Source organism: Engystomops pustulosus, chromosome 2 (genome assembly GCF_040894005.1).
Source record: "Engystomops pustulosus chromosome 2, aEngPut4.maternal, whole genome shotgun sequence".
Lineage (NCBI taxonomy): Eukaryota > Metazoa > Chordata > Amphibia > Anura > Leptodactylidae > Engystomops > Engystomops pustulosus.
Genome location: NC_092412.1, coordinates 55,739,784 through 55,767,492, shown reverse-complemented (window position 1 = coordinate 55,767,492; position 27,709 = coordinate 55,739,784). Strand labels below are relative to the sequence as shown.

The 27,709-nt window shown below is 44.1% G+C and overlaps 1 protein-coding gene across 1 annotated transcript in view; it reads right to left on the bottom strand.

Annotated features, from left to right (window-relative positions):
* NCKAP1L (NCK associated protein 1 like) overlaps positions 1 to 27,709 on the bottom strand; it is a 158,684-nt gene that overhangs the window by 51,056 nt on the left and 79,919 nt on the right. The window contains exon 27 of the mRNA XM_072134686.1: positions 843 to 936. Coding sequence (XP_071990787.1) covers positions 843 to 936 — 94 coding nt within the window. The remainder of the gene's footprint in view (positions 1 to 842; positions 937 to 27,709) is intronic.

Here is a 27,709-nt window from a genome sequence, read left to right as displayed (position 1 = left end):
TCCATGATACCTTTAGTATTTCTTTCTATTTACACCCTTACCCAGATATTCCAAGTTCAATCCTTATGCTAATGAGGCAGTGCTGCACCCACGTCATGCTCATGGCACCTGGATCAGCGTTGTTCCTGCCCAACACTTCCCTCTTCTGCCATTGCCCCATGCTTCTCACATGACAAACTTTAGGCTATCCGATGAAGAGGGGAGTGATACAGGTAGGGATAGCAGTGCTTTGAGGGGATACACATTGGGTGCAGTATTAGCATACAGATTGCAATGGGAATTTCTCAGAAATAGCATAATGGAAGGAAATTATGCAGGTATATATTTTAAATCACACTGGAATTCTAGTTTTTTTTTCTACAGTGTTCCCCACATGGTATAAGTTATATGTAAATGTGATTCTGTGAGTAAAATTATGGAAGTAAATTATTTGAATCCATAAATTCAATGCACTTGAAAATGCAAGGCTCCAAATAGGCCACATACTTTAAGGTGGTCTACCACCTCCACCAAGCGTAATAATCTGTTGGCAGCATTTTGTCTATACTGCTTCCTTTACTTTGCATGTCTGCTTGTGCACCTGCAAGATCAGAGCTTAGTAGACTTTCCCTCATTGGTTTTCTCTGTATAATAGTCTGTGTCCTGTTCTGCTCCTTCACCATTCCACAAATTTTGGTGAAAAAAAGAAGTTTCCAGCATGCTGCAAGTGAACTGCACTGCACCTCTCCAAAGTTAAGAAGCACAAAATGATGTTGGCAAGTTATAATCTGGTAATAAAATACTTATCTGTGCTTATAATGTACACATGATATGATCATTGTTTATAGTATCAACCGTATTACCTGTTTTCATATTTGACAGAGCTGTAACCAGGCTGGGGTCCACATCACATGGGATACCCGCTGAGGAGGCCAACTCAAATATGCTGAGGGTGACCTGAGAGAAGGAAGGCACCATGTTACTGACATATAAATGACATTTTATGCTGCTACGTCTCTCACTGTTTAATAAAGCAGTAATAATAATTCCAATGTCGAAAACAAATAAATAAAACACAAATTGCAAAAATGTCCTGCCCCAGGAGGCTGTGAACTAATTGCCTAGTGGTACATGCTGCAGTCAGCTGGGGATGGAAAATCATACTGTGCTATTGTCTTTGCTCAAACATATTCTAGGCTGGAATAACAGGAGACTCGGTAAAAACAGGTCATTCTTAATGTGCCACATGGGGTTATTTTTTTTTCCTCCTGCCTAGTGGAAAATTAGTTCATTACTATTAACTGCCGGCCCACATTCAATTAGCCATTATTTCCTTACGACTGTGCATTTGTTTCTTAGTCCTTAAAGCAGTGATGCTGCAGAATTATGACCATGAAAGACAATATAATGGAAAATAAGTGGGTTTTTCCAAGCGAGTGCTTATTTCTATTGCATCACAGTATTTTGTCTTGTTTTACAAATAAGATCTAAAACCAAAATGAATTTAGTGTAATATCTAAAAATGAACAGAAGATGAAAATCCTCAAGGACTAGTAAATGTGAGATGGTTACATGCGCATTATAAAATAGTAAAGGAATGTATATCACAGGGGTCCGGGTCAAACACACCAACAGTTATCTATCTTGTGGTGATGAACCCCCACTTTTGAGTTCAATTATGGAGTATACTTACACTAGGGTATCCCAACAATTTAGCCCATAAAACCCACCTATGCAAGATGGTGTATTTACTCTAAATTTACTACCAAGCTACTCCCTACTCCTCAACACACTGCCACCACCCACAGATTTACTTAATCTGAGAAGGCCATAGACAACGTACACTGGTAATTCACATGAAACTTCCAATCACGAAATATGCTATGGGACCTTGTAATGTAATTCCTTCGGAAACATCTCTGAGGCAAGCAGAGGCTTATTAAGGTTAAACTTAAATATACATGGCGGTACAATACATTCATAAAAATATAAACTTGTCAGATAAAAAAGGTTACAAACTATATACATACAATATATACAAACATAAAATAAAAAATAAAATGGGATAAAAGAAATAAAATACCCTTACTATGGAATAGTTAGAAATACTTTTGGAGGGAATGCACCAAAGACAATTTGGCAGCCTTCCAGTGGTGAAGGAGTTCCCCAGACTGACAAAGGGGTTCCCCCGGATTTCCCAATTTAAATCCAGTGGATTTTTGGCCCACAACCCTGACTGTGATGTCACTGAAAGTGGGAGGTCCGCACTACCCCCTCCCTCCAGAAAGGTACCCCCTGTGGATGATTTTGATTGAAACTTGATAACTTTTGATTGGAAGATGTTACATTGTGGCATTTTCAATCATCAGGGTACCCTGCTACCTCTCACCCCATACCAAACTTGGGATGACTAGACTAGGGGAGTTCTGCGATTTGACTGGGTTCCCACCCAGCTAGGTTATTTAAACTCACGATAGGAATGTACAAAAATCCCCTTTACCCCTTTATGAATTATGTCCAAGTTATGGGACAAATATGATCTTCCATTGTGTGTTTTTGGTGGAAAAGAGGCACACTGGCCTTTTCTTTTTGCTCCCCCTGCTCAAGAGATGTGCCTGGTAGAGTTGTCACTGCTCGCCCTGTACAAACTGGCTTTCCACAACCTTTGAATGGCAGGGATCAGGGGCTTAACTAGAAGAGACAGGCCCCCATTGCAGACTTTTGAATGGGGCCCTCCGCCCCCCTTAAAAAATATACATATTTGTATACTTACACATTTTCATTTATACACTCATATATACATAGACATATACTTATATACATACACACACCATATACACACATACAGCAAAACATACATAAGGTATATAAACACCACATATACTTACACAATATACTTATTACATATACACATATATCACCCATTTAGATATATCATTATTAACTTTGCTTCTGAAATAACTCAGCCTGTATATATTATACCATCATCATCATCCTCTATGTATTCATCCATCTCTTTTCCACTTTATCCATGTGAAAGGTTGTTGATTTTATGCTATCTACATATCTATCTTTTATGATTGTAGAACTGAAAAAAAACATTCAGGTGTGAATTCCACTGATCAAACTTGCGACACTTTGATACATACAAGTAAGATTTGACATGCTGGGATTCACCATAGGTTTGTCAACAGGTGACTGATACACTGTATAGTTCCATTGATTTGTGAAGTAGTTACTACTCCATGTCAGAGGAGACGTCACTCAGCTCCAGAAGGCAGCTTGTCTTGTCAGTTATTACTTAATACTCTCTCTATAAACTTCAGGGGGAAGAAAAGCTGCCACTGCACATCTTCAGTAGGGAACCTCTCCACAAAGAAGCTTAGCATTAGGCAAGACGCGCTGTTTAGTATTCCTTCATACTCCAGCCCTTGACAAGACATGTCTGCTATCTTTTAGTCACGTCAAGTTTTCTCTGAGTGCAACGCATCGCCAGGCAGCACGCAGCATGGTATCACACAATGCAGACTCCACAGACACAATCCGGATGATTTTGCTGCCAAAAGACAGAGGTCCAGAACACTACAGCTGGACGTTCGGTTCTTTCCTCTGTAGACAGTACTCAAATGACATTTTATAATCACAAATTCGCCTGCTCGAATTTAAAAAATGGGGCTTGATTTGAGGTGAAATGGTGATTACTATTGGGGTTTATGCAAATCTGGAATTTTTAGTTTACTTTAAGGTCAACGCAAAAATATATGAAAAAAAAAGAAAGAAAGAAAGAAAGAAAGAGTCAAGGATAATTTCCCCAAATCTGTATTCTCATGGTGTCGCTCTGTTTTTTTCCATTATCTCTTTTCATCGTTAGAGTACTCACTGGAATAATTTTGCATGACATTATTTCTGTGTCATTTTATAACTATTTGTTGATATTTTATGGCCATTATAAGAGTTGTTTTTAGGATAATGCCCCTCATCCACAAAATACTTGTGGTTGTGGTGTGTAATACTTGACCTTGGGAGATAAGTTTTCTGACATCATATTTCAGTATATAAAATGGAATTAAAATGTTTGTGGCTATGAAAGTAAATGTTCGCTCAAACCCTTATTCACTTAGACCAGGCATATCACATATTATAGCACCGCACACAGTTATACAAAGGCATCAGAAATAAAAATGGTATGCAGGATGAGGGAAAGACCTAGATGGATTGGAAGGGCAGACAAGGACAGTGAGCCCTAAGGCTAAAACCCCTTCCCAGCTTTCCCTACCTAATTGCTCAGCTTACCCTTTGCGAAATGTGACAACCAATCGACATACCCTTGCTGCAGAAAAGTGCAAACATGGAGACAAAGATGGTTGAATATAAACACCATAGACAAAATATGAGTTAAAACCTAAAGGCCATTTGCAAACAGAACTGACAGTCAAAGAAAATGATTGAAGAATGGAAAATACAGAATTCAAGATAAACCCCAGCAAGCTCAAAATAAGACCTAAGTCAAGATACGGGGAAATAGCCAGAAAATCTGGTACACAAGATGATTTAAGCAGTTTTCTGCCATTTTTTTCAGTTTTCTGGAAATCTAAAGGAGACACATGGGTGTGGTCTGAATCAGTTTACACAGATAAGAAAAAAGTAAATCAGTGTTCAGACTAGTAAGGACAGAATGAAACAAAATCACACTAATCAGCTTTTCTTATCAGATCTTCAGACATACTTTAAAGAGTGAGGATGTCGGACCAACATTCAAGTAGGGTTCAGCATGATTGTCTGACCTGGACATATTGCCAGACTGCAACTGAAAGGGGTGTCCCCCTGGCCAATCACAGCCAAGGCTAGTTGTTGAGGGTGTCAATTAGCCGTATTTGCTGTTCAGCCACCAATATGTCTGGGTCAGGTGGCCAAACCACCTAAAAATTACTACATCGAAGAAGTCGAAAGGCAACATAGTGATACCTCAACCTATGTACGGTTACTGAGTGATCCCATAACTAAATACAGTATGTTTCCCAGCTGTGCACAGTTCTAAGACGTTCAGTGGAAAATAAGGTTTTGTTGGTGAAAAAAGCTGAAAAGCTCCTCCATGCATTTCCCAAAAAGCCCTCTTGGTACTTACTCCCAAAGATTCATAAGTCACTGAGCCGACCCCCCCCCCCCCCCCCCCCCGTCCATCCTATAGTCGCTGGAATCTTTATCGCAATTTTTAGATTGGCTATTGAGACCCATCCAGATGGATATTCCATTGTACTTGAAGGATACTAATTCATTTTTACGGGCAGTCGAATGTATCCCCTGGTGTAAGGACCTCAAACTTGTTTTAATAGACGTAGAGAGCCTCTACACGAGGATCCCACACCTAGAAGGGGTTGAAGCCATCTGCTTGGTTCTATGCAAGGCAGGCAAAAGTGAGGCCCTGCTCAAGTTTGTTCGTGAAGCTCTTATGTTCATCCTAACCCATAATTCCTTTTTATGTAATAATCAATGGTTTAATCAGATCACAGGCACGTCCGTGGGCGCACTGGTCGCATGTACAACATTGCCAACATATTTTTGGCAGTGTTTGAAAGTAGGTTCATCCTCAACACTGAAAATCCATTTATTAAACATATACATACTTATTTGAGGTACACCAACGATGTGTTCATGGCCTGGTCTGTATTTGAACAAGAATTTCATGACTTTGTTAATTTTTTGAATGAGGGCAACAGGATGAACATACTCTTCACGAGCAATTTCGGAGACAAGCATCTAGAATTTTTGGGTGCCCAACTTGACATTATCACTGATTGTATTCAAGTAAATGGGTTTCATAAACCATAACTACGAATGTGTTACTCTACTATAATAGCACGCATCCAGATCATGTGAAAAAAGCCGTACCATACGGTCAATTTGTCCGTCTCAGACGTATAAATGATAATGGCAAGTCTTTTCAGAGGCAAGCAGTAGAATTAAGGGATAGGCTTAGAGTTAGGGGGTACCCAGATGACATTATTGGGAAGGCATATGAGAGGGCATTACAACTAGATAGAAACCAATTACTGCAAAGAAATAGAAATAAGAAAAATGATAGAGACAGAGTTACTTTCACTTTTGATTTTGGTCCAAATGACAATAACATTCGTTATTGGATCATACTTGAAAAGGATCCCGAACTAAAGAATGCAAATAGACCAATAGTGGCCTTGAGATGAGATCCTACTATGTGAAATCTCCTAGTCAAAAATAGATTCCCCGGGGCTGTCCGGGGAAGATTACAGCTTTGCAAGCGATCCGATGATTACATTGTACTTTGCCGCAGTGTTAGATAGCGTTATCGGAGGTTTCCGGTAACGCTGTCACTCTAAGGCTACATGCACGCTGCCGTTGCCCGCCGTACCGTAGCATGGCGGGCACACGGCAGAGTGTGGAGAGAGGAGGAGGTGAGCGCTGCTCACCCCCACCCCTCTCCATAGGAACATATGGCACATGGCGCCATAACATGGGAAAAGATAGGACATGTCCTATCTTTTCCCGGGCTACAGAGCAGCACCGTATCACTCCTAGCAGCTCCTAGTGCCGAAATTATGGGTGACAGGTCCTCTTTAATGTAAGATGCGTTACTGATGGTTTATTAGGTCAATTTCTGCTGAAAGCTTCCCTTTTAGAGATGAGCGAACATGCTCGTCCGAGCTTGATGCTCGGTCGAGCATTAGGGTACTCGAAACTGCTCGTTACTCGGACGAATACTTCGCCCGCTCGAGAAAATGGCAGCTCCCGCCGTTTTGCTTTTTGGCGGCCAGAAACAGAGCCAATCACAAGCCAGGAGACTCTGCACTCCACCCAGCATGACGTGGTACCCTTACACGTCGATAGCAGTGGTTGGCTGGCCAGATCAGGTGACCCTGGGATAGACTAGCCGCTGGCCGCGCTGCTCGGATCATTCTGTCTCTGGATGCCGCTAGGGAGAGAGCTGCTGCTGCTCAGGGAAAGCGTTAGGGTGTTCTATTAGCTTACTGTTAGGCAGGAGTGATTCTCAAAGAACCCAACAGCCCTTCTTAGGGCTACAATAACGTTCTACTTTTTTTATTTTAATTTGCATCTTTTACCATTTTGTGAGGAATTAGCAGGGGGACTTGCTACCGTTGTGTTTAGCTCTTAGTGGCACACATATCCATAGCAAAGACCGAAGTGGGAAAATTCAGTAGGGGTTGGATTTCTATTAGGCAATAACTCAGTGTCATCTCATCTGGCATAGTAGTGTGCTTCCTTTGATACTTGGCTAGAAAATAGCCATAGGAGAATACAAACAGCTTCTTGAAGCCTACAGTAGCGTTCTATATATTTGATTTCTGGTTGATCTGCTGGTGGCTGTAGTTTCTGCAGTGCATGTACTTGCCAATTCTGAGCAATTTGTAGTGAGACTTGCGACCGCTGTGTTCTGCGCTTAGTGGCGCACATATCCATAGCAAAGGCTGAAGTGGCAAAATTAAGTAGGGGTTGGATTTCTATTAGGCAATAACTCAGTGTCATCTCATCTGGCATAGTACTGTGCTTCCTTTGATACTTGGCTAGAAAATAGCCATAGGAGAATACAAACAGCTTCTTGAAGCCTACAGTAGCGTTCTATATATTTGATTTCTGGTTGATCTGCTGGTGGCTGTAGTTTCTGCAGTGCATGTACTTGCCAATTCTGAGCAATTTGTAGTGAGACTTGCGACCGCTGTGTTCTGCGCTTAGTGGCGCACATATCCATAGCAAAGGCCGAAGTGGCAAAATTCAGTAGGGGTTGGATTTCTATTAGGCAATAACTCAGTGTCATCTCATCTGGCATAGTACTGTGCTTCCTTTGATACTTGGCTAGAAAATAGCCATAGGAGAATACAAACAGCTTCTTGAAGCCTACAGTAGCGTTCTATATATTTGATTTCTGGTTGATCTGCTGGTGGCTGTAGTTTCTGCAGTGCATGTACTTGCCAATTCTGAGCAATTTGTAGTGGGACTTGCGACCGCTGTGTTCTGCGCTTAGTGGCGCACATATCCATAGCAAAGGCCGAAGTGGCAAAATTCAGTAGGGGTTGGATTTCTATTAGGCAATAACTCAGTGTCATCTCATCTGGCATAGTACTGTGCTTCCTTTGATACTTGGCTAGAAAATAGCCATAGCAATAGGATAGCATTGTTTGGTTTTAAAAACTCAAAAAAAAACAAAAAACACAAAAAAAAAAAAAAAAACACAAAAAAAAAAAAAAAAAAGTAAAAAAAAAAATAAAGTTATAACTCTCATTTTAAAAATGTTTAACCCGAGGGCTAGGGGTAGAGGACGAGGGCGGGGACGTGGGCGTCCAACTACTGCAGGGGTCAGAGGCCGTGGTCCTGGGCGGGGTGAGACACCACCTGCTGATGAGGGAGCAGGGGAACGCCGCAGAGCTACACTCCCTAGGTTCATGTCTGAAGTTACTGGGACTCGTGGTAGAGCACTGTTGAGGCCAGAACAGTGCGAACAGGTGATGTCGTGGATTGCTGACAATGCTTCGAGCAATTTGTCCACCACCAGTCAGTCTTCCACGCAGTCCACCCATGTCACCGAAATCGCCACTCCTCCAGCTCCTGCACCTCAGCCTCCTCCCCCCCAGTCTGCCCCCTCCCAGGAAAATTTGGCATTTGAACCGGCATACTCTGAGGAACTGTTTTCTGGACCCTTCCCACAGTCACAAACCACTTGTCCGGTTGCTGCTGAGCAATTTTCCGATGCCCAGGTTTTCCACCAGTCACAGTCTGTGGGTGATGATGACCTTCTTGACGTAGTGGAAGTGTGTAAAGAGGTGTCCGACGATGAGGAGACACGGTTGTCAGACAGTGGGGAAGTTGTTGTCAGGGCAGGAAGTCCGAGGGGGGAGCAGACTGAGGGATCGGAGGATGATGAGGTGACAGACCCAAGCTGGGTTGAGAGGCCGGGTGAACACAGTGCTTCTGAGACGGAGGAGAGTCCTCGACCTGAACAGGTTGGAAGAGGCAGTGGTGGGGCCAGACGGAGAGGCAGGGCCAGAGCTGGTGCATCAGCGCCACTGTCAACTAGTGAAGCTCCCGTGGTGAGGGCTCTTGCGGCGAGGGCTAGATCTTCAGAAGTGTGGAGGTTCTTTAAGGAAACACCGGATGACCGACGGACTGTGGTGTGCAACATTTGCCAAACCAGGCTCAGCAGGGGTTCCACCACTACTAGCTTAACTACCACCAGTATGCGCAGGCATATGAATGCTAAGCACCCCACTCAGTGGCAACAAGCCCGTTCACCTCCGGCCGTGCACACCACTGCTCCTTCCCCTGTGTCAGCTGCTAGTCAGCCCCCTGCCCAGGACCCTGCCACAAAAACCCCATCGTCGCCTCCACGATCCTCCACAGCATCCACCAGCGTTCAGCTCTCCATACCCCAGACGCTGGAGCGGAAACGCAAATATAGTGCAACCCACCCGCACGCCCAAGCCCTTAATGTGCACATCTCCAGATTGCTTAGCCTGGAGATGCTGCCCTATAGGCTAGTAGAGACCGAGGCCTTTCGCAACCTCATGGCGGCGGCCGCCCCTCGGTATTCGGTCCCCAGCCGCCACTACTTTTCCCGATGTGCCGTCCCAGCCCTGCACCAGCACGTGTCAGACAACATCATCCGTGCCCTGACCAACGCCGTTTCTGACAAGGTCCACCTGACCACGGACACGTGGACGAGTGCTGCCGGGCAGGGCCACTATATATCGCTGACGGCACATTGGGTTAACTTGGTGGAGGCTGGGACCGAGTCTGACCCTGGGGCTGCTCATATACTGCCGACGCCGAGGATTGCGGGGCCTACCTCGGTCCAGGTGTTTCAGGCCTACTATGCCTCCTCCTCCTCCCACCCCTCCTCCACCTCCTCCTCCGAACTACCATCCGTGGGCACGGCGCCATCAGTCGGTAGCTCTAGGCACAGCAGCAGTGCCGTCGCTAAGCGACAGCAGGCGGTGCTCAAACTGCTGAGCCTAGGCGACAAAAGGCACACCGCCCAAGAGCTATTACAGGGCATCACGGCGCAGACTGATCTGTGGCTGGCACCGCTGAACCTCAAGCCGGGAATGGTTGTGTGTGACAACGGCCGTAACCTGGTGGCGGCTCTGCAAATCGGCAGACTGACACATGTGCCATGCCTGGCCCATGTGTTAAATCTGATAGTGCAGCGTTTCCTCAAGACATACCCCAATCTGTCTGATTTGCTCACGAAGGTGCGCCGCATCTGTGCGCATTTCAGGAAGTCCAGCCCAGATGCTGCCACTCTCAGGGCAGCGCAGCGCCGCCTCCAACTGCCCGCTCACCGACTGTTGTGCGACGTGCCCACGAGGTGGAATTCAACACTGACCATGTTATCCAGAGTTTACCAGCAGCGCAGAGCGATTGTAGACTGCCAGATGTCAACTTCCACCAGAACTGGTAGTCAGGTCAGTCAGCTTCCTCAAGTCTACAATGAGGAGTGGACGTGGATGTCTGATATCTGTCAGGTGCTGAGTAACTTTGAGGAGTCAACACAGATGGTCAGTGGCGATGCCGCCATCATCAGCCTCACCATCCCGCTGCTTGGCCTGTTGAAAAACTCTCTGGTCAGCATGAAGTCGGAAGCTTTGCGCTCGTCACAAGAGACGGGGGAAGAATATTCCCTTGTTGATAGCCAAAGCACCCTGAGGTCTGTTTCTCAGCGCATATCGGAGGAGGTGGAGGTGGAGGAGGATGAGGAGGAAGAGGAGGAGAATGTTGGCGAGACACAAGAGGGGACCATTGTTGAGTCCTTCACTGTTCAGCGTGTATGGGCAGAAGAAGAGGAGTTGGAGGAGTTGGAGGAGGAGGAAATGGACAGTCAGGCCAGTGAGGGGAGTGAATTCTTACGCGTTGGTACTCTGGCGCATATGGCAGATTTCATGCTAGGCTGCCTATCCCGTGACCCTCGCGTTCAAAGAATTTATTCCAGCACCGATTACTGGGTGTTCACTCTCCTGGACCCACGGTACAAGCAAAATCTTCCCACTCTCATCCCTGGAGAGGAAAGGAGTGTGAGAATGCATGAATACCAGCAGGCCCTGGTGCACAAGCTGAAACAGTATTTCCCTTCTGACAGCGCTAGCGGCAGAGTGCGTAGTTCTGCGGGACAAGTAGCGAGGGAGAGTAGGCGAGCAGGCAGCTTGTCCAGCACTGGCAAGGGTACGCTTTACAAGGCTTTTGCCAGCTTTATGTCACCCCAGCAAGACACTGTCACCTGTCCCCAGTCTCGGCAGAGTAGGGCTGATCTTTACAGAAAGATGGTGAGGGAGTACGTAGCTGACCATACCATCGTCCTAAATGATCACACAGCTCCCTACAACTACTGGGTTTCAAAGCTGGACATGTGGCACGAACTGGCGCTGTACGCCTTGGAGGTTCTTGCCTGCCCTGCCGCTAGCGTCTTGTCCGAGCGGGTTTTCAGTGCAGCTGGTGGCATCATCACCGATAAGCGTACACGCCTGTCGACTGACAGCGCTGACAGGCTGACGCTTATTAAAATGAATAAAGGCTGGATTTCTCAGAATTTCCAATCTCCACCAGGTGAAGGAAGCTCAACCTGAATAATTGATCCACTCCTCCTCCTCCTCCTCATTTTCCTCCTTCTCCTCCTCTTTGTACAGTAAAGCAGAGGAAACTGGCTATTTTTTGACAGGGCCCACTGGCTCTTGCTATAGTACTTCATGCATTTAATTTTTCTGGAGGGCCACCTACCCGGTCCTCTGTTTGAAACAATTTTTGTGAGTGCCACATACAGGCACTCAATCTATTCCATTTTACTGCAGGGCCACCTACCTGCTCCTCTGGTTTGAACAATTTTTGGGACTGCCACATACAGGCACTCAATCTATTCCATTTTACTGGAGGGCCACCTACCTGCTCCTCTGGTTTGAAACATTTTTGGGACTGCCACATACAGGCACTCAATCTATTCCATTTTACTGCAGGGCCACCTACCTGCTCCTCTGGTTTGAACAATTTTTGGGACTGCCACATACAGGCACTCAATCTATTCCATTTTACTGCAGGGCCACCTACCTGCTCCTCTGGTTTGAAACATTTTTGGGACTGCCACATACAGGCACTCAATCTATTCCATTTTACTGCAGGGCCACCTACCTGCTCCTCTGGTTTGAACAATTTTTGGGACTGCCACATACAGGCACTCAATCTATTCCATTTTACTGCAGGGCCACCTACCTGCTCCTCTGGTTTGAAACATTTTTGGGACTGCCACATACAGGCACTCAATCTATTCCATTTTACTGGAGGGCCACCTACCTGCTCCTCTGGTTTGAACAATTTTTGGGACTGCCACATACAGGCACTCAATCTATTCCATTTTACTGGAGGGCCACCTACCTGCTCCTCTGGTTTGAAACATTTTTGGGACTGCCACATACAGGCACTCAATCTATTCCATTTTACTGCAGGGCCACCTACCTGCTCCTCTGGTTTGAACAATTTTTGGGACTGCCACATACAGGCACTCAATCTATTCCATTTTACTGCAGGGCCACCTACCTGCTCCTCTGGTTTGAACAATTTTTGGGACTGCCACATACAGGCACTCAATCTATTCCATTTTACTGGAGGGCCACCTACCTGCTCCTCTGGTTTGAAACATTTTTGGGACTGCCACATACAGGCACTCAATCTATCCCATTTTACTGGAGGGCCACCTACCTGCTCCTCTGGTTTGAAAAATGTTTGGGACTGCCACATACAGGCACTATCCAAATTAAATTGTCTCCATAGCAGCCTCCACACGTTGTCTCCATTGCTACCTCCAAAAGTCGTCCATATAGCTGCCTCCATACATCGTCCCTTTATCAAACGAGGTGTGTCAGGCAGAAATTTGGGTTGTTTTCATGGATTCCACATCAAAGTTGTTAACTTTGTCGCCACCCTGCTGTGTTATCCACAAAATATACTGGCAAACTTTTACCATTTAGGGATATTATTTCAGCGCTTCTTGCGCATCTGTTTACATTCCCCTCACCCGGCATATCCTAAACTTATAAGAACGCTACTACACTTGATCTTATACAAAAGGTTCTTAGAAGTGCTGTTTGGGGAGTAGCCTAGAGACAGGGGCTTGGATTGGCGAAAGCTCGCCTGGCAGCGGAACGCCAGCTCCATGCGCATCATGCGCTTCTTGCGCATCTGTTTACATTCCCCTCACCCGCCATATCCCAAACTTATGAGAACGCTACTACACTTAACTTGGTGCAGGCTGGGACCGAGTCTGACCCTGGGGCTGGTCATATACTGCCGACGCAGAGAATTGCGGGGCCTACCTCGGTCCAGGTCTCAAAGGCCTACTATACCTCCTCCCACCCCTCCTCCACCTCCTCCTCCTCCGAATTACCATCCGTGGGCATGGCGCCATCAGTCGGTAGCTCTAGGCACAGCAGCAGTGCCGTCGCTAAGCGACAGCAGGCGGTGCTGAAACTGCTGAGCCTAGGCGATAAAAGGCACACCGCCCAAGAGCTATTACAGGGCATTCCACATCAAAGTTGTTAACTTTGTCGCCACCCTGCTGTGTAATCCCCAAAATATACTTGCAAACTTTTACCATTTAGGGATATTATTTCAGCGCTTCTTGCGCATCTGTTTACATTCCCCTCACCCGGCATATCCTAAACTTATAAGAACGCTACTACACTTGATCTTATACAAAAGGTTCTTAGAAGTGCTGTTTGGGGAGTAGCCTAGAGACAGGGGCTTGGATTGGCGAAAGCTCGCCTGGCAGCGGAACGCCAGCTCCATGCGCATCATGCGCTTCTTGCGCATCTGTTTACATTCCCCTCACCCGCCATATCCCAAACTTATAAGAACGCTACTACACTTAACTTGGTGCAGGCTGGGACCGAGTCTGACCCTGGGGCTGGTCATATACTGCCGACGCAGAGAATTGCGGGGCCTACCTCGGTCCAGGTCTCAAAGGCCTACTATACCTCCTCCCACCCCTCCTCCACCTCCTCCTCCTCCGAATTACCATCCGTGGGCATGGCGCCATCAGTCGGTAGCTCTAGGCACAGCAGCAGTGCCGTCGCTAAGCGACAGCAGGCGGTGCTGAAACTGCTGAGCCTAGGCGATAAAAGGCACACCGCCCAAGAGCTATTACAGGGCATTCCACATCAAAGTTGTTAACTTTGTCGCCACCCTGCTGTGTAATCCCCAAAATATACTTGCAAACTTTTACCATTTAGGGATATTATTTCAGCGCTTCTTGCGCATCTGTTTACATTCCCCTCACCCGGCATATCCTAAACTTATAAGAACGCTACTACACTTGATCTTATACAAAAGGTTCTTAGAAGTGCTGTTTGGGGAGTAGCCTAGAGACAGGGGCTTGGATTGGCGAAAGCTCGCCTGGCAGCGGAGCGCCAGCTCCATGCCAAGATCCAACTAACATAGTTTTAACTGCAGCACCTTTAATCTACTACTAGTTCACTGCCTCCATACATCGTCCCCTTATCAAACGAGCTGTGTCAGGCAGAATTTTGGGTTGTTTTCATGGCTTCCATGTTAACTTTGTCGCCACCCTGCTGTGTAATCCACAAAATATACTGGCAAACTTTTATCATGTACCGATATTATTTGAGCGCTTCTTGCTCACCTCCTTTGGTTCCTCTCTGCCACCCATTGGTTTGAAGCCTGAGTCCATTTAGGGTATGTCGCCATGACACTCTCTAGCCTGCTGCCGCTGCCTCTGCATGCCGTCCCCTATAGTGTCAGGGTCAATTATTGGATGTTTTAGATGCTATCTAGCTTCATTCTGTCACTCTGTCATGGCCATGCTGTTGCCCATAATTTTGGCATAATGGTGCGATTATGCAGCCTCAGAGGCATCCATGCATGCTGCCCCTGCTGTTTCCTGTCCATTTCCGTGGTGTTTCCATCCTTTTCTGAGGTTCCCAGGTGTTTGGCCAAGCTTCCCTGTGCAGAGCCTTGGTCCCCTTGAAAAATGCTCGAGTCTCCCATTGACTTCAATGGGGTTCGTTATTCGAGACGAGCACTCGAGCATCGGGAAAAGTTCGTCTCGAATAACGAGTACCCGAGCATTTTAGTGTTCGCTCATCTCTATTCCCTTTCAATGAAGGAGTTGAGATTGAGAAAGTGCTGGTATTTCTATCACGTAAGTCACTATGCAGCAAACTTTGAAGCTTTCTCAGTTGGTGTTTAAATATATTGTATTTTACCCTATTACTGATTTTTAGACAAAAGGAGCTCCAACAACTAACTATAAATAACAACAGCCTATAATAACTCCAAAATACGGGCTACATGTGCTAAAAGGGATATTAAAATTAATGCATTTTTTCTCCATGATAGCATCGCCATGATGCACTCCTAGAGGGGATTCCCTTTTTCCTTAATGCGTCAAATCATAAATTGGCTAACAACTACTAAACACCTACAAACAGAACATTAAGCCAATTCAAAAATTACATATATTTTATTGCATATTCAGTAAAAACAACAAATTACAATACATATACAATTCAACAGGGAGAAGCATGTGGGTCAGTGGGGCTATCACATAGAAATGTTAAAAACATGTGGGACGGGATCAAAAGGTGGGGTACATAGTCATATGGATTACATACATATACAATTTCAAATGCATAATGCAATTCATACCCAATAGTGGGTTGCTGTGCAAATACTGCAATAAAGTGCTTGCCATACAGCTTAATGTACATAGGTTCCCTATGGGTATATAAAGTGCTCAATGCATGTGCAAATCCTAAAATAGGAGCATACCTTTAGCCATAATACACCACCCGTCTGCCACAAGCAGGTTCCCCGACGCGCGTTTCGGCGCCGAAACGCGCGTCGGGGAACCTGCTTGTGGCAGACGGGTGGTGTATTATGGCTAAAGGTATGCTCCTATTTTAGGATTTGCACATGCATTGAGCACTTTATATACCCATAGGGAACCTATGTACATTAAGCTGTATGGCAAGCACTTTATTGCAGTATTTGCACAGCAACCCACTATTGGGTATGAATTGCATTATGCATTTGAAATTGTATATGTATGTGATCCATATGACTATGTACCCCACCTTTTGATCCCGTCCCACATGTTTTTAACATTTCTATGTGATAGCCCCACTGACCCACATGCTTCTCCCTGTTGAATTGTATATGTATTGTAATTTGTTGTTTTTACTGAATATGCAATAAAATATATGTAATTTTTGAATTGGCTTAATGTTCTGTTTGTAGGTGTTTAGCCTACAATAACTGTATATTAAGAAAAGTTTTTAAATAATTGTATTCCAAAATGAACATTTATTTTGAAGAAATCAGCATCCCATGGCACCTAGCACTGTGCACCTGCTGAATACTTATTACAAGTTAATTGGTGAAAATGTTATGAATACATACAAAAATGTATGGATTGTCATATTACAGTACTCTGTTAGGCTACATAAAGTTCATTTCTAATAGTATATATCATTTTAATAATAATTTCAATTTTTTTTCAGCAATCCCAAAAACCACTGGGTTTCTCCACCTCCAGATTTCTGGTCTTATGGCACAGATGGGGTTGGAGTGTCCATTCAGGCCAATCAGTTGCCTCAGCTGACCACAGGATGCTACATCACCAGTGACTTCCTGTGGTCCACTGAAACCATTGAATAACCCCCGCACTTCTGGCTGAGCCATCATTGACATAGGACAGGAGACCACTTTGATGCATGAACCTGGAACCGGAGCAGGGGTTCTCCAGAATCTTGGAAAAGCCCACAAGAAGCACAAAGTAGATAAAATAAATCTCATCTTATTTAGCAAAATTGTGATGCAACAAAACAGACATTAGAGCATGAATAATGCTGGAAGCAGAGCTGATGGTCTATACCGTTTGATCAATTCGGCCCTCACCCAATATGCATTTTCTTTGGTTTCATTTATGTGCACTCAGTGGTATCCATTCCTATGCTAATCAGGATATCCATTCTTCATATACTGTACGTAACTATCACATATCTATTCTGTAAATCTTTCCTAGACTTTCCTGTTCTTTGAGGTCCCTTCCACACTCGCATTGCAGATCACGTTAGAGTCTGATCAGGGTTTGGTCAGTGAAAAACTGCCATTTTTCATCAGAGTTCGATCAGTTTCCAGTAACAGTTTGTTCAGTGTCTCCGTTTTTCACGCGCATTTTCAATGCAATTTCAATGCGTTTTTCACACGCAAATAACGTGCGTGAAAAGGACTCAGGACTGAGCTCTATCTTTTCAATGGCAATTGATGCGTGAAAAATGCATTGCACTTGGATTGGACTTGCATGTCTCTCAGAGTGCAATGTGTTTTTGAGGCGTCTCCATAGACTTATATGGTGCGTTTTTCACACGCATGACTTGCAAAAGTAGAGCATGCTGAGATTTAAACGCATGTTTAAAAAAACATGCGCGTGTGTGCATGAAAAAAATGCAAGTCAGAAAAAGCCTGTTGATTACAATGAGTCAGAATCCAATGCAAGTTCTGCATGTCAAAAGCACACGCAGAACACGCATGTGAAAAACGCAAGTGTGGAAGGGGCCTAAGTCTATTTGCTTGGTTTCAGGTTAATAATTCAAAGCCTGTGTAATCCCTTGTCAAACTCATAGTTAATTTACTTACTATAATATTCTCTTTTTAACTACTGGAAAAAAGGAAGACAGTGAGAGATGGATGTGGACTGTGGTCGAAGCAATAACAGAAAGTGCTCATGAATTACAGGAACCGGACACATATTTCTGACATATTGACAAGTACTGTATGATTGAGTTTCCAAACTTGCCTTGCTCAGAAACAGAGAATATTGTACGATCCACAAGTTCAAAACTAGGATTACTGCAATATGTGCAATGTTATAGTGGGGCGTAATCTTTATAACCATTGCTCAATCATTGAGACTCCAGAGCCTTACATCTTATAATTCGATTTGTGGATTGGGTGACATGGGTTCCTGTGTAATATCAGACTGAAATTCTTAGTCTGAAATGTATTAATCTGGAAATCTACTCCCATAAAGATCACTAGGTGGGGTTGGTATGCCCCTTTAAATGGGTTGTCCCATAAACAAAGGCTATCCCGATCCACAGGACCGTGCTCCCCTATATGTGGCAGTCCCATAGAGCAGAACAGAGTGGCATGTACGACTTTTGCTTTTTGATTGAAATCTCCTTTAAGCGAAAAACAGAGATGTACAATTTAGTAGAATTTAAAAGAGCTAATCTTAACTTTTCTAATAATAAAATGTGTTATTCAAGAGGACCATCACCGACTCTTTGGATCCTCTAATAGCTCTAATAATTCAGAAGCAATCAAGGACATTGATTCCTCATTAAACATGCAAATGAGTCTTTATACTGTCAAGTGGGCAGTGCCAGGCTGTCTGCTCTAGCCTAGGACCCACAACAAGTAAAAAATATCAATTAGGATATTGGGTGCTGAAAATAATTACACCTGGCATCATTGGCATATACAATACTATGGAAACTTAGCCGGATAACTGTGGAGGTGGTCTTACAAAAGAGAGCTTGGCATATACAGGGGAGCTATGACTTTACCCTTATGATGCCAGGAGAGGAGAAAGATGGGGAATGTTGAATTTCAACAACCAAACTTCTCTCAAGAGAAAAAGGCAATATCCCACTCCTCTCTCCACATTCAGAAGACATGTAGGCTCAGCTAAGCCAAGCCAAGGTTGGGAGGCAAAGGGGTCAGATAAAGGAGAATGTAATGAAAGTGTATGCTGAGTGTCAGGCTGGTCCACCAGAGTACTAGAGGATCTTCCAGTGGGCTTAAAGGGAACCTACCACCACAAATCTACCTATAAAGGTACATCGGGTGGTAGGTGGATCAATAGGACGTGAGGATAGCCCTTTTAAGGACTATTCCTCACGTCCTCGCACTTTTTTAGAAACTTTTATTCTGCACGTATGTAAATTTTTTTATGCGGCTACTGTGGCATGGAGTAGCCGCATCTGAGGTTACACGAGGCGGCTACTCCACGCCCCGGTAGCCTCTTTTCTCCTCCTACTTACAATCTTCGGCGCACAACTGCTCGTAGTTGCGCACCCTTGTCCGACGATCCTGCCGTCTGCGCATGCGCAGAACAGCAGGCCCGCGCCTGCGCGGTCACTGCTCCGAAACTGGAGCTGCACAGGCGCGGGCCTGCTGTTCTGCGCATGAGCAGACGGCAGGATCGTCGGACGAGGGCACGCAGCTACGAGCAGCTGCGCGCCGAAGATTGTAAGTAGGAGGAGAAAAGAGGCTACCGGGGCATGGAGTAGCCGCCTCGTGTAACCTCAGATGCGGCTACTCCACGCCCCAGTAGCCGCATAAAAAAATTTACATATGTGCAGAATAAAAGTTTCCAAAAAAGTGCGAGGACGTGAGGATTAGTCCTTAAAAGGGCTATCCTCACGTCCTATTGATCCACCTACCACCCGATCTACCTTTATAGGTAGATTTGTGGTGGTAGGTTCCCTTTAAATTGTAACCCACAGTTCCAGCAGAAGACAACCCAGTTATCAGCTATTTCCTAGGAGTTGATGGCTAGTTTTATCTAGTGAACCTTAGAAATCCCAGACCAACTCAACTTGTATGGATACCTTAAGGATCGTTGCTAATTCACCTACACTTCAGTTTGGAGCAGCCTGCAGTTACTTGATACAATCTTTTATTTCCAATGACCAAATGATTGTTACTAGATAACAAAGACACCTGACATTGGGATCACACCAATCATCTCTACTACAGTTGATATTTCTCTTTATAATCACTTAAGTTAATAGAGAGGGAACATAATGATCATTCTTGCTTTACATGACATTAGTGGCTTTAATTGAGCTTGATGAATCTGGGTACTAAGTGGGCAGAGGTGCTCTTTACTTGATTCCAATGGATATATAAGAGTGTAATGCTCTCTTGTGGATGGAGAAGAGATTACATTGCTGATACTAAAAATAAACTATAGATTGAAGCTGTTTGATGTCTGTAACATTTTAAGAAGGTAGAATTTAGTATAGTAAGCAATAGCTCTTGTACTATTATATTCACATTCATCATGACAAAACATCTGGAAGTCCAGTAAATGAAAGTCTATATTTGAGAAATGGCAGGGGAATCAATTTTGCACATCTAAAGCAGTTACTGATTCTAGTCTTTTCGAGTTTAAATGTTCAAGTTTTTGATTATACAAAAAGACTGAGCTTTTAAAATTTTTGTGGAAGTTTTCTCTCGAGAATGACCCTACTTACTGAAAGGGAGATGGGAGTGTGGCTTTGGTTTGTAAGGTTGCATCTAAACATACAATCATATTCTTGGAACAATGCCCCGTAAAACACAACACCAACAAGAGTTGCTTGGCCACAATGCCCTATGTCATGCTAAAGAAAAACCAAACACAGCAAATCAACACAGACACTTTACATCAGTGTCCAGCACTGGGGGGAGAAGGGGAATGATTAGGAATTGATTTGCAACCAAAGAATGTTGGTATTTTGCAGTCATTGAAAATTAATCCTTCTGTAACCCAAAGTATACTAGAGTTGAATGTGAGGCCATCTTCACCTCTCCAAAAGCTTGGCTGAAACTGGATCATGCAGGAGGACAATGATCCCAAGCACACTAGCAAATCTACAACAGAATGGCTAAAAAGGAAAAAGTCAGATCCAAAAGTCCAGACATATCCCCATTTGAAACTCTGTGTTTACACCTTGTGGTAAGATTTGTTCTTGAATGAACTTTAACTTACTGTACTGAAGCAACATTTTAAAGAACAGTGGGCTAAATAATAAACTTGGTTCTAGTTTCATGCCATGGCCGTTACTAAGCTGTAGGATTACTTCATGATCTCTCTGCACAAGCCCCTTGTCATTGGAAAGCTCAGACCTTCATGCTTTGTAGGACGTAGTTCAACAACCTTCAGCAGAAACTAACATGCTTAATTTAGGTCTATGGGAGTCCTGTGAACAACTGAACTCTGAAGTTGTAGTTTTACAACAGCTATAGTAACAAAGGTTAAAAAGTCCTGTTGTAGGCATATACCAAAGTCCTGGTGTAGGTCCACATCAACCTCAGGGTCCTATTTTCTTTTTGTTATACATTTAAAGGGAACCTACCACCACAAATCTACCTATAAAGGTAGATCGGGTGGTAAGTGGATCAATGGGACGTGAGGATAGCCCTTTTAAGGGCCATCTTTACCCCTCCTACTCACCATCTTCGGCGCGCAGCTGCTCATAGCTGCGCGCCCTCGTCCGACGATCCTGCCGTCTGCACATGCGCAGAACAGCAGGCCCGCGGGCGCGCAGCCGCGCGCCCAAGATGGTGGTTAGGAGGAGAAAAGAGGCTACCGGGGCGTGGAGTAGCCGCCTCGTGTAACCTCAGATGCGGCTACTCCACTCCCCAGTAGCCGCATAATAAAATTACCATAAAAGTCAAATAAAAGTTACTAAAGAAGTGCGGGGACATGAGGATTAGCCCTTAAAAGGGCTATCCTCACGTCCCATTGATCCACCTACCACCCGATCTACCTTTATAGGTAGATTTGTGGTGGTAGGTTCCCTTTAAAGGAAATATAGGAAAGTTGATCCCAGCAGCATGAATAGAAATATATGTTTATTAGGAGCTCTGTTCCTCCAGTGGCTCTGGCTATTACACAACCCCCCACCCCCAACCCAAAGCACTTGTGACTGTATCCCTGCTCTCAAGGTGCTTCCCCCTTTCACTCTGTGCCGGAAATATTGTGGCAGCACGGCGCTAATATTCTCATCTGTCGCAAGATTAGCGGAGGAAGTAGGAGATTTAAAAATGATGATAAAATTGGCAATACAGGCGGTCCCCTACTTAAAGGGAACCCGTCACCACTATTTTCACAAATACAGGTAGTGGCAGGTTCCTATAGAGCTCTAGTAACTATCTGACACCCTGCTTGCAGCTAAAAGTAGTTTCCCTCAGATCCTCATAAAATCAGAGTTATAATCGTGCCTGGTAACTATGCAGCTTTGTAGCAAGTCCAGTGAACGTGGCCCAATGTCATGTGACCAGGGTGACCTCATCAAAGGTCCTTAAGCTACTTAATATTAGCAAACTATACCCCATGTACATATCTGAGCAGATAAAACAATCACAGCAGCCTCCATGGACTCCTACTCCTCTCCATGCAGGCTGCTGTGATTTCATGACATATATGCTTAGTGTACAGTTCCTAATGCTACAAAAGCTATAGGACCTGCAATGATGTCACCGTGATCACATGACATTATATCAGCATACAGAAATAGGATGGGGAGGAGCTGCTGGACTCAGCCTGAGGAGGCCACGCCCACCAGGACTCGCTGTAGCCATGCTTAGTTACCAGATAAAACTATAAAGTTCAATATATGGGAATCTCAGGGGCATAATTTTTAGCTACAAGCAGGGTGTCACATAGTTACTAGAGCTCTATAGGAACCTGTCACTACCTGTATTTGTGAAAATAGTGGTGACGGGTTCCCTTTAAGTACACCCGACTTACAGACTTACCCTTAGTTACAAATGGACCTCTGGATGTTGGTGATTTACTGTATTTTAGCCTAAGGCTACAATAAACAGCTATAACAGTTAGTAAAGGCATCTGCAATGAAGCTTTATTGTTAATCATGGTTCTAATGACAATCCAACATTTTTAATATCCAATTGTCACAGAGACCCTGGTTGGGGTTACAATTATAAAATATACACTTACATACAAATTCAACTTAAGAACAAACCTAGAGAACCTAGCTCGGGACCCTGGGACTGCCTGTAAATTATTGCTTATAGTGGGTAAGCGAACCTCTATGACAATCTTATTACTATAAGGCAGTGATTTTCAACCTGTGTGCCGCGGCACACTAGTGTGCCGCGACACAAGGTTGAGTGTGCCGCGGGGGAAAGTTCCCCGAACTAAACTGCCCCGGTGTCGAGCTGCCGCCCGCCCCCGCCCCCATACTTACCTCCAAGCCCCGCGTCGGCGATCCGCCCATCTTCTGTAGCTCCTGTACCGCGCGGCCCATGTCACGTGACTGACGCGACCTGACGTCAGGTCGCGTAAGTCACGTGACCAGAGGCGCGCGGTGCAGGAGCTACAGAAGGTGAGCGGATCGCCATTAGGAGTGAAGGTACGTGGAAGAAGACATCAAGGGTAAGTATATAAGGTTATTATTTGTATATGGGAGGAAGCTAGGGTCTTTTTTTATTAGTAAAGGTAGGCTGGGGCTTTTTATTTGTTAAGGGGGGCCTCTAGGGCCTTTTAATTAGTAAAGGGGGGCCTCTAGGGCCTTTTAATTAGTAAAGGGGGGCCTCTAGGGCCTTTTAATTAGTAAAGGGGGGCCTCTAGGGCCTTTTAATTAGTAAAGGGGGGCCTCTAGGGCCTTTTAATTAGTAAAGGGGGGCCTCTAGGGCCTTTTAACTAGTAAAGGGGGGCCGCTAGGGCCTTTTAACTAGTAAAGAGAGGCCGCTAGGGGCTCTTAATTAGTAAAGGGAGGCCGCTAGGGGCTCTTAATTAGTAAAGGGAGGCCGCTGGGGCCTTTTTATTAGTAAAGGGAGGCAGCTAGGGGCTTTTTATTAGTAAAGGGAGGCAGCTAGGGGCTTTTTATTAGTAAAGGGAGGCCGCTAGGGGCTTTTTATTAGTAAAGGGAGGCCGCCAGGGCCTTTTTATTAGTAAAGGGAGGCCGCCAGGGCCTTTTTATTAGTAAAGGGAGGCAGCTAGGGGCTTTTTATTAGTAAAGGGAGGCCGCCAGGGGCTTTTTATTAGTAAAGGGAGGCAGCTAGGGGCTTTTTATTAGTAAAGGGAGGCCTTTTATGACTGTTTTAGTGTCATTTTGTGCTATTTTGGTTGGTGGTGTGCCCCAGGATTTTCTAAGTATAAAAAGTATTCCGCGGCTCAAAAAAGGTTGAAAATCACTGCTATAAGGTGTAGTTGTATCTTTCCAATCCTAGTTTTTTTGAGTTTTGTATGGTGACCCTTTATTTTGCTGAGCTCAAACCAAAATGTAATTCCTAAAATTTAGGTTACAAATATTTTTGTACTCAAACGGATTTTTGGGGGCCCAAAAACTATGCTCACCGGATCCCTAACATGAAGAAGATGAAGTTTTTGGCTTTGTTTTTTCCAAAGCTTGAATTTGTTTTGTGTAATTCTGGCTGTTACTTTGCACTTCTTTACATAGTCCCATAGCCCTACACTTTACAAGCTGTTTGTTCAGAACATATTTCACTGTCAGAGAAATGACTACAATCCAATGTATGACCTTAACATCCTGTGACAACCTAATAATAAGCTCTTGGTTTTCAGATACTCAGACACCTACTGCTCCTTCAGATCACGGCTGCAGACAACAATATCTGAATCCACATTACAGTTTCTGTCTTTTTCTTAACATCTACTTTTCTCCTTGTCTTTTTGCTGCTCCCTGTAACCCCTTTATAATAAGACTATTCACTGTTCAGCAAACCTGAGCAACAGAGGCAATAGAAGGTTTTTATCAAATCCTGCACTCCTGAATTCTGGCTTTAAAGGGAACCTGTTGCCACATTTTCCAGAAATACAGCTAGTGACAGGTTCCCCTAAGGCCCTACTAACTAACTGACACCTGTCTTGTAGCTAATAGTTGTTATCCGAAGATCTTCATATAATCAACTTTATAATCTTGCTTGGTATCCAAGGATATCTAGAGCGACCAAGACAGAGCATGATCTCCTCTGGCTGAATCCATCAACTCCTCCCTATGCCTTTTCAACCTTCAGCAATAATGTTATGTGACCAGTGCGATATAATGTAAGGTTCTTTAGTCTCTTAACATTATTAAACTGTACACCATGCATATACATGCTCACATTAAATCACAGCTGTGTCATAAGCCACAACCAACTTGTAGTGCTTTTGTAGGCCAAATCCACAGGGCTGCCCTTGGTGGACCCACAGTCTCCTGACCAGTGGGTATGTTGCAGCATTTCGTACCCATACCGGATACGTCATCAGTCCATATTGTAGTGTTTTACTGTGATTTTAACTTGTTTTTTAATCAAAATTAATAAAAAAGTGAAAAATCCTGAAATGAGCACCGAACTGAATTTTTTCAAACACGAGCTACATGCTCAAACACTTCTATCAAATTATAGTTATATAATTTTAGAGGGAACCTGACACCACAAATCTACTCAATAAACCCTGAACAATAACTTGTACATTACTGTAAACATGTTTCATTGGTTCTAGTTTGTATCCTCTGTATTGCTGATTTTCTCAAAAAGAATTTTATTCCACCTGATTAATTTCCTTCAGAGCTCCAGTCCATGACACGGAAAGCTCTTGAAGGAAGCTGAGCTCCCTTGCCTTCTAATGGCCCCTATGCCTTATTATCCTGCCCCTCTGCACATCCCTCGGTACTGCCTTTAGCTCCTGGTCACTTGAATCCTTTTTGAAATTTCTGAAGATGCAGGTGTGTCTGTCTGTTCGGTGCCTGCTCATCCATGGGCCCATCCACAAGTGCACCGTGTATGCTCCTGTAATGTGCACGATACCGGTAAAGCAAGGACCAGCAACTATTACTCTCCCTATTGCCGCTCACAACACAGGTGCATGCGGGGTGCACCTGTGGATCGGGCCGCCCCATGACAAACAGAAAGGGGTACTGCACATGTGTGTGAATTTTAAACAGAATTCAAATGACCAGTAACTAGGGGTAGTACTGAGAGGCGTGCAGAGGGGCAGGATTATTTAGCAGACAGCATCTAAGAGCTCTCCTGCTACCTTGAATGGTGAAGAAAATCAAGGGAATAAAAGTTGTTTTTGGAGAAAAACAGCAACACCAATGATTCAAACTACAACCATTGTAACATGTTTACAGTCATGTATAAGGTACTGTCCATGGTGTATAGAATAGATTTGTGGTGACAGGTTCCCTTTAACACTACAAACATCAATTTGTGGCCCATGGCATTGAGGGTTATCACCTATCCAAAAGATCAACCCCTAACCAACAGTCAGACCAATACTGTTCACATGGACAGGAATCCTGTTCTCCAAATCTTCATAAGTCTCACCCTAAATGAACGGACTTATGCTTGCACTATTTAATGCTCCATGGGAACAGTAACCCACCCTAGTGATCATGGAAATCAACTCCCGCTAGTCAGCAACTTATCCCTGATCCCATGGATAGTTAATACCTCTAAATCTTGCGACAGCCTTGTTAAAGGCTTGTCAAATGTATCAAATATTGTGACATTTGATAACATTGCTACAAATTATATGAATGCAGACTTCAGCAAAACTGGTCTCTCTTGATGAATTTCCTAAAGTTCAGCAATTATTCAGTGTGTTGCCTCTATTTCTACACATATGGCAGCTCTGATAACTGATGAGCATTCAGTAAACATTCGAGACTGGGCAGAACATGGTATGCTCCTAAATGTCACTGTTGGCACAGGGCGCAGTGTGGTAGGGACATTTATGTAGCCTATTTGGAAGAAATGATTATGTACAACAGCAGGTGGCTCAGTGCATAAAACTCAACTAAAATACTGATAAAACATAAATAGGCTGGAAGAGGTAAGAGGCCGTGTATGAGGCTCTGATGTGCATTTCTGTGGTCACCAGCTTGTTAGAGGTATCACAGTACAGCAGTTTTGTTGCAAATGTTCTATTACGCCTGTCACTAGAGTAAATGCCCTTTGATTCATGGTATAAATATTCACATTCTATTACCAGGCGATAGATTGTGAGCAATGAATAATGGGAAAGTCAATATTCATTGGTTAATTGGTCTTCACAACCAGACCAATTCTTCACAGCTTGGATTCTCAGGCTGTATTTTAATGAATGTGTCACATAGTCGTGTATTATAAGACAAAATGATCCCTGATGTACATAGGGGGTCATTATTATTTTTCTATGAAGGGATATCATGCACACAGTTATAACATGATGCTGGGTGCTGCCCATACAGCAGATTTTATTCTCCATGTCTTACCACTATGACCATAAGACTGCCCTGGGCTGTATGAATATTATAGCCCCTACAATACTGGAATGCACTTTCTACATATGGTACTTGAATCAAGTTTCTGCCTGCTTACAATCTGCGGTTTCCGAATTTCATGGGTGAAGGTCCTTCTCAGTATAAAATTTGGGGTGGCTTGGGCGACCATGAACCCTCTAGAAGGCTTGGTCCACAGGATATCGCCCAAACTGCCTATAGTATAATCTACTACAGACCATAGCTTCTTCACTTTATTTTAAATGGAACCTCTGAGCAGGTTTTCACCTTAAAATCGAATCACAGGTACCTACAGAAGTATTTATACTGTTTCCAATCACATTTTTATATTAACAATTTATAGTTGAAATTGACTTAAAATAAACTTTTATAAAGTATCTAGCACCCTGCCAGAATGCTATTATGAGTCATGGGGGCACATGGTCTCTTCAGTTGAGTCACTGAGTAACTCGACCAATGTCCCATTCAGCTCCCTACTCCCCTCTTGTGACATCATTCTCCATCAAACAGCTAATCCCATGATGCTGATGGATTTTCAGTTTGTAAGAGGATGAGGTGGGAAGTGGGAGCTAAACAGGACATTAGCCGAGTCACTCAATAACTCGGTTAAAGATAGAAAGTGTCCCCATGACACGGGTGAGTGTTCC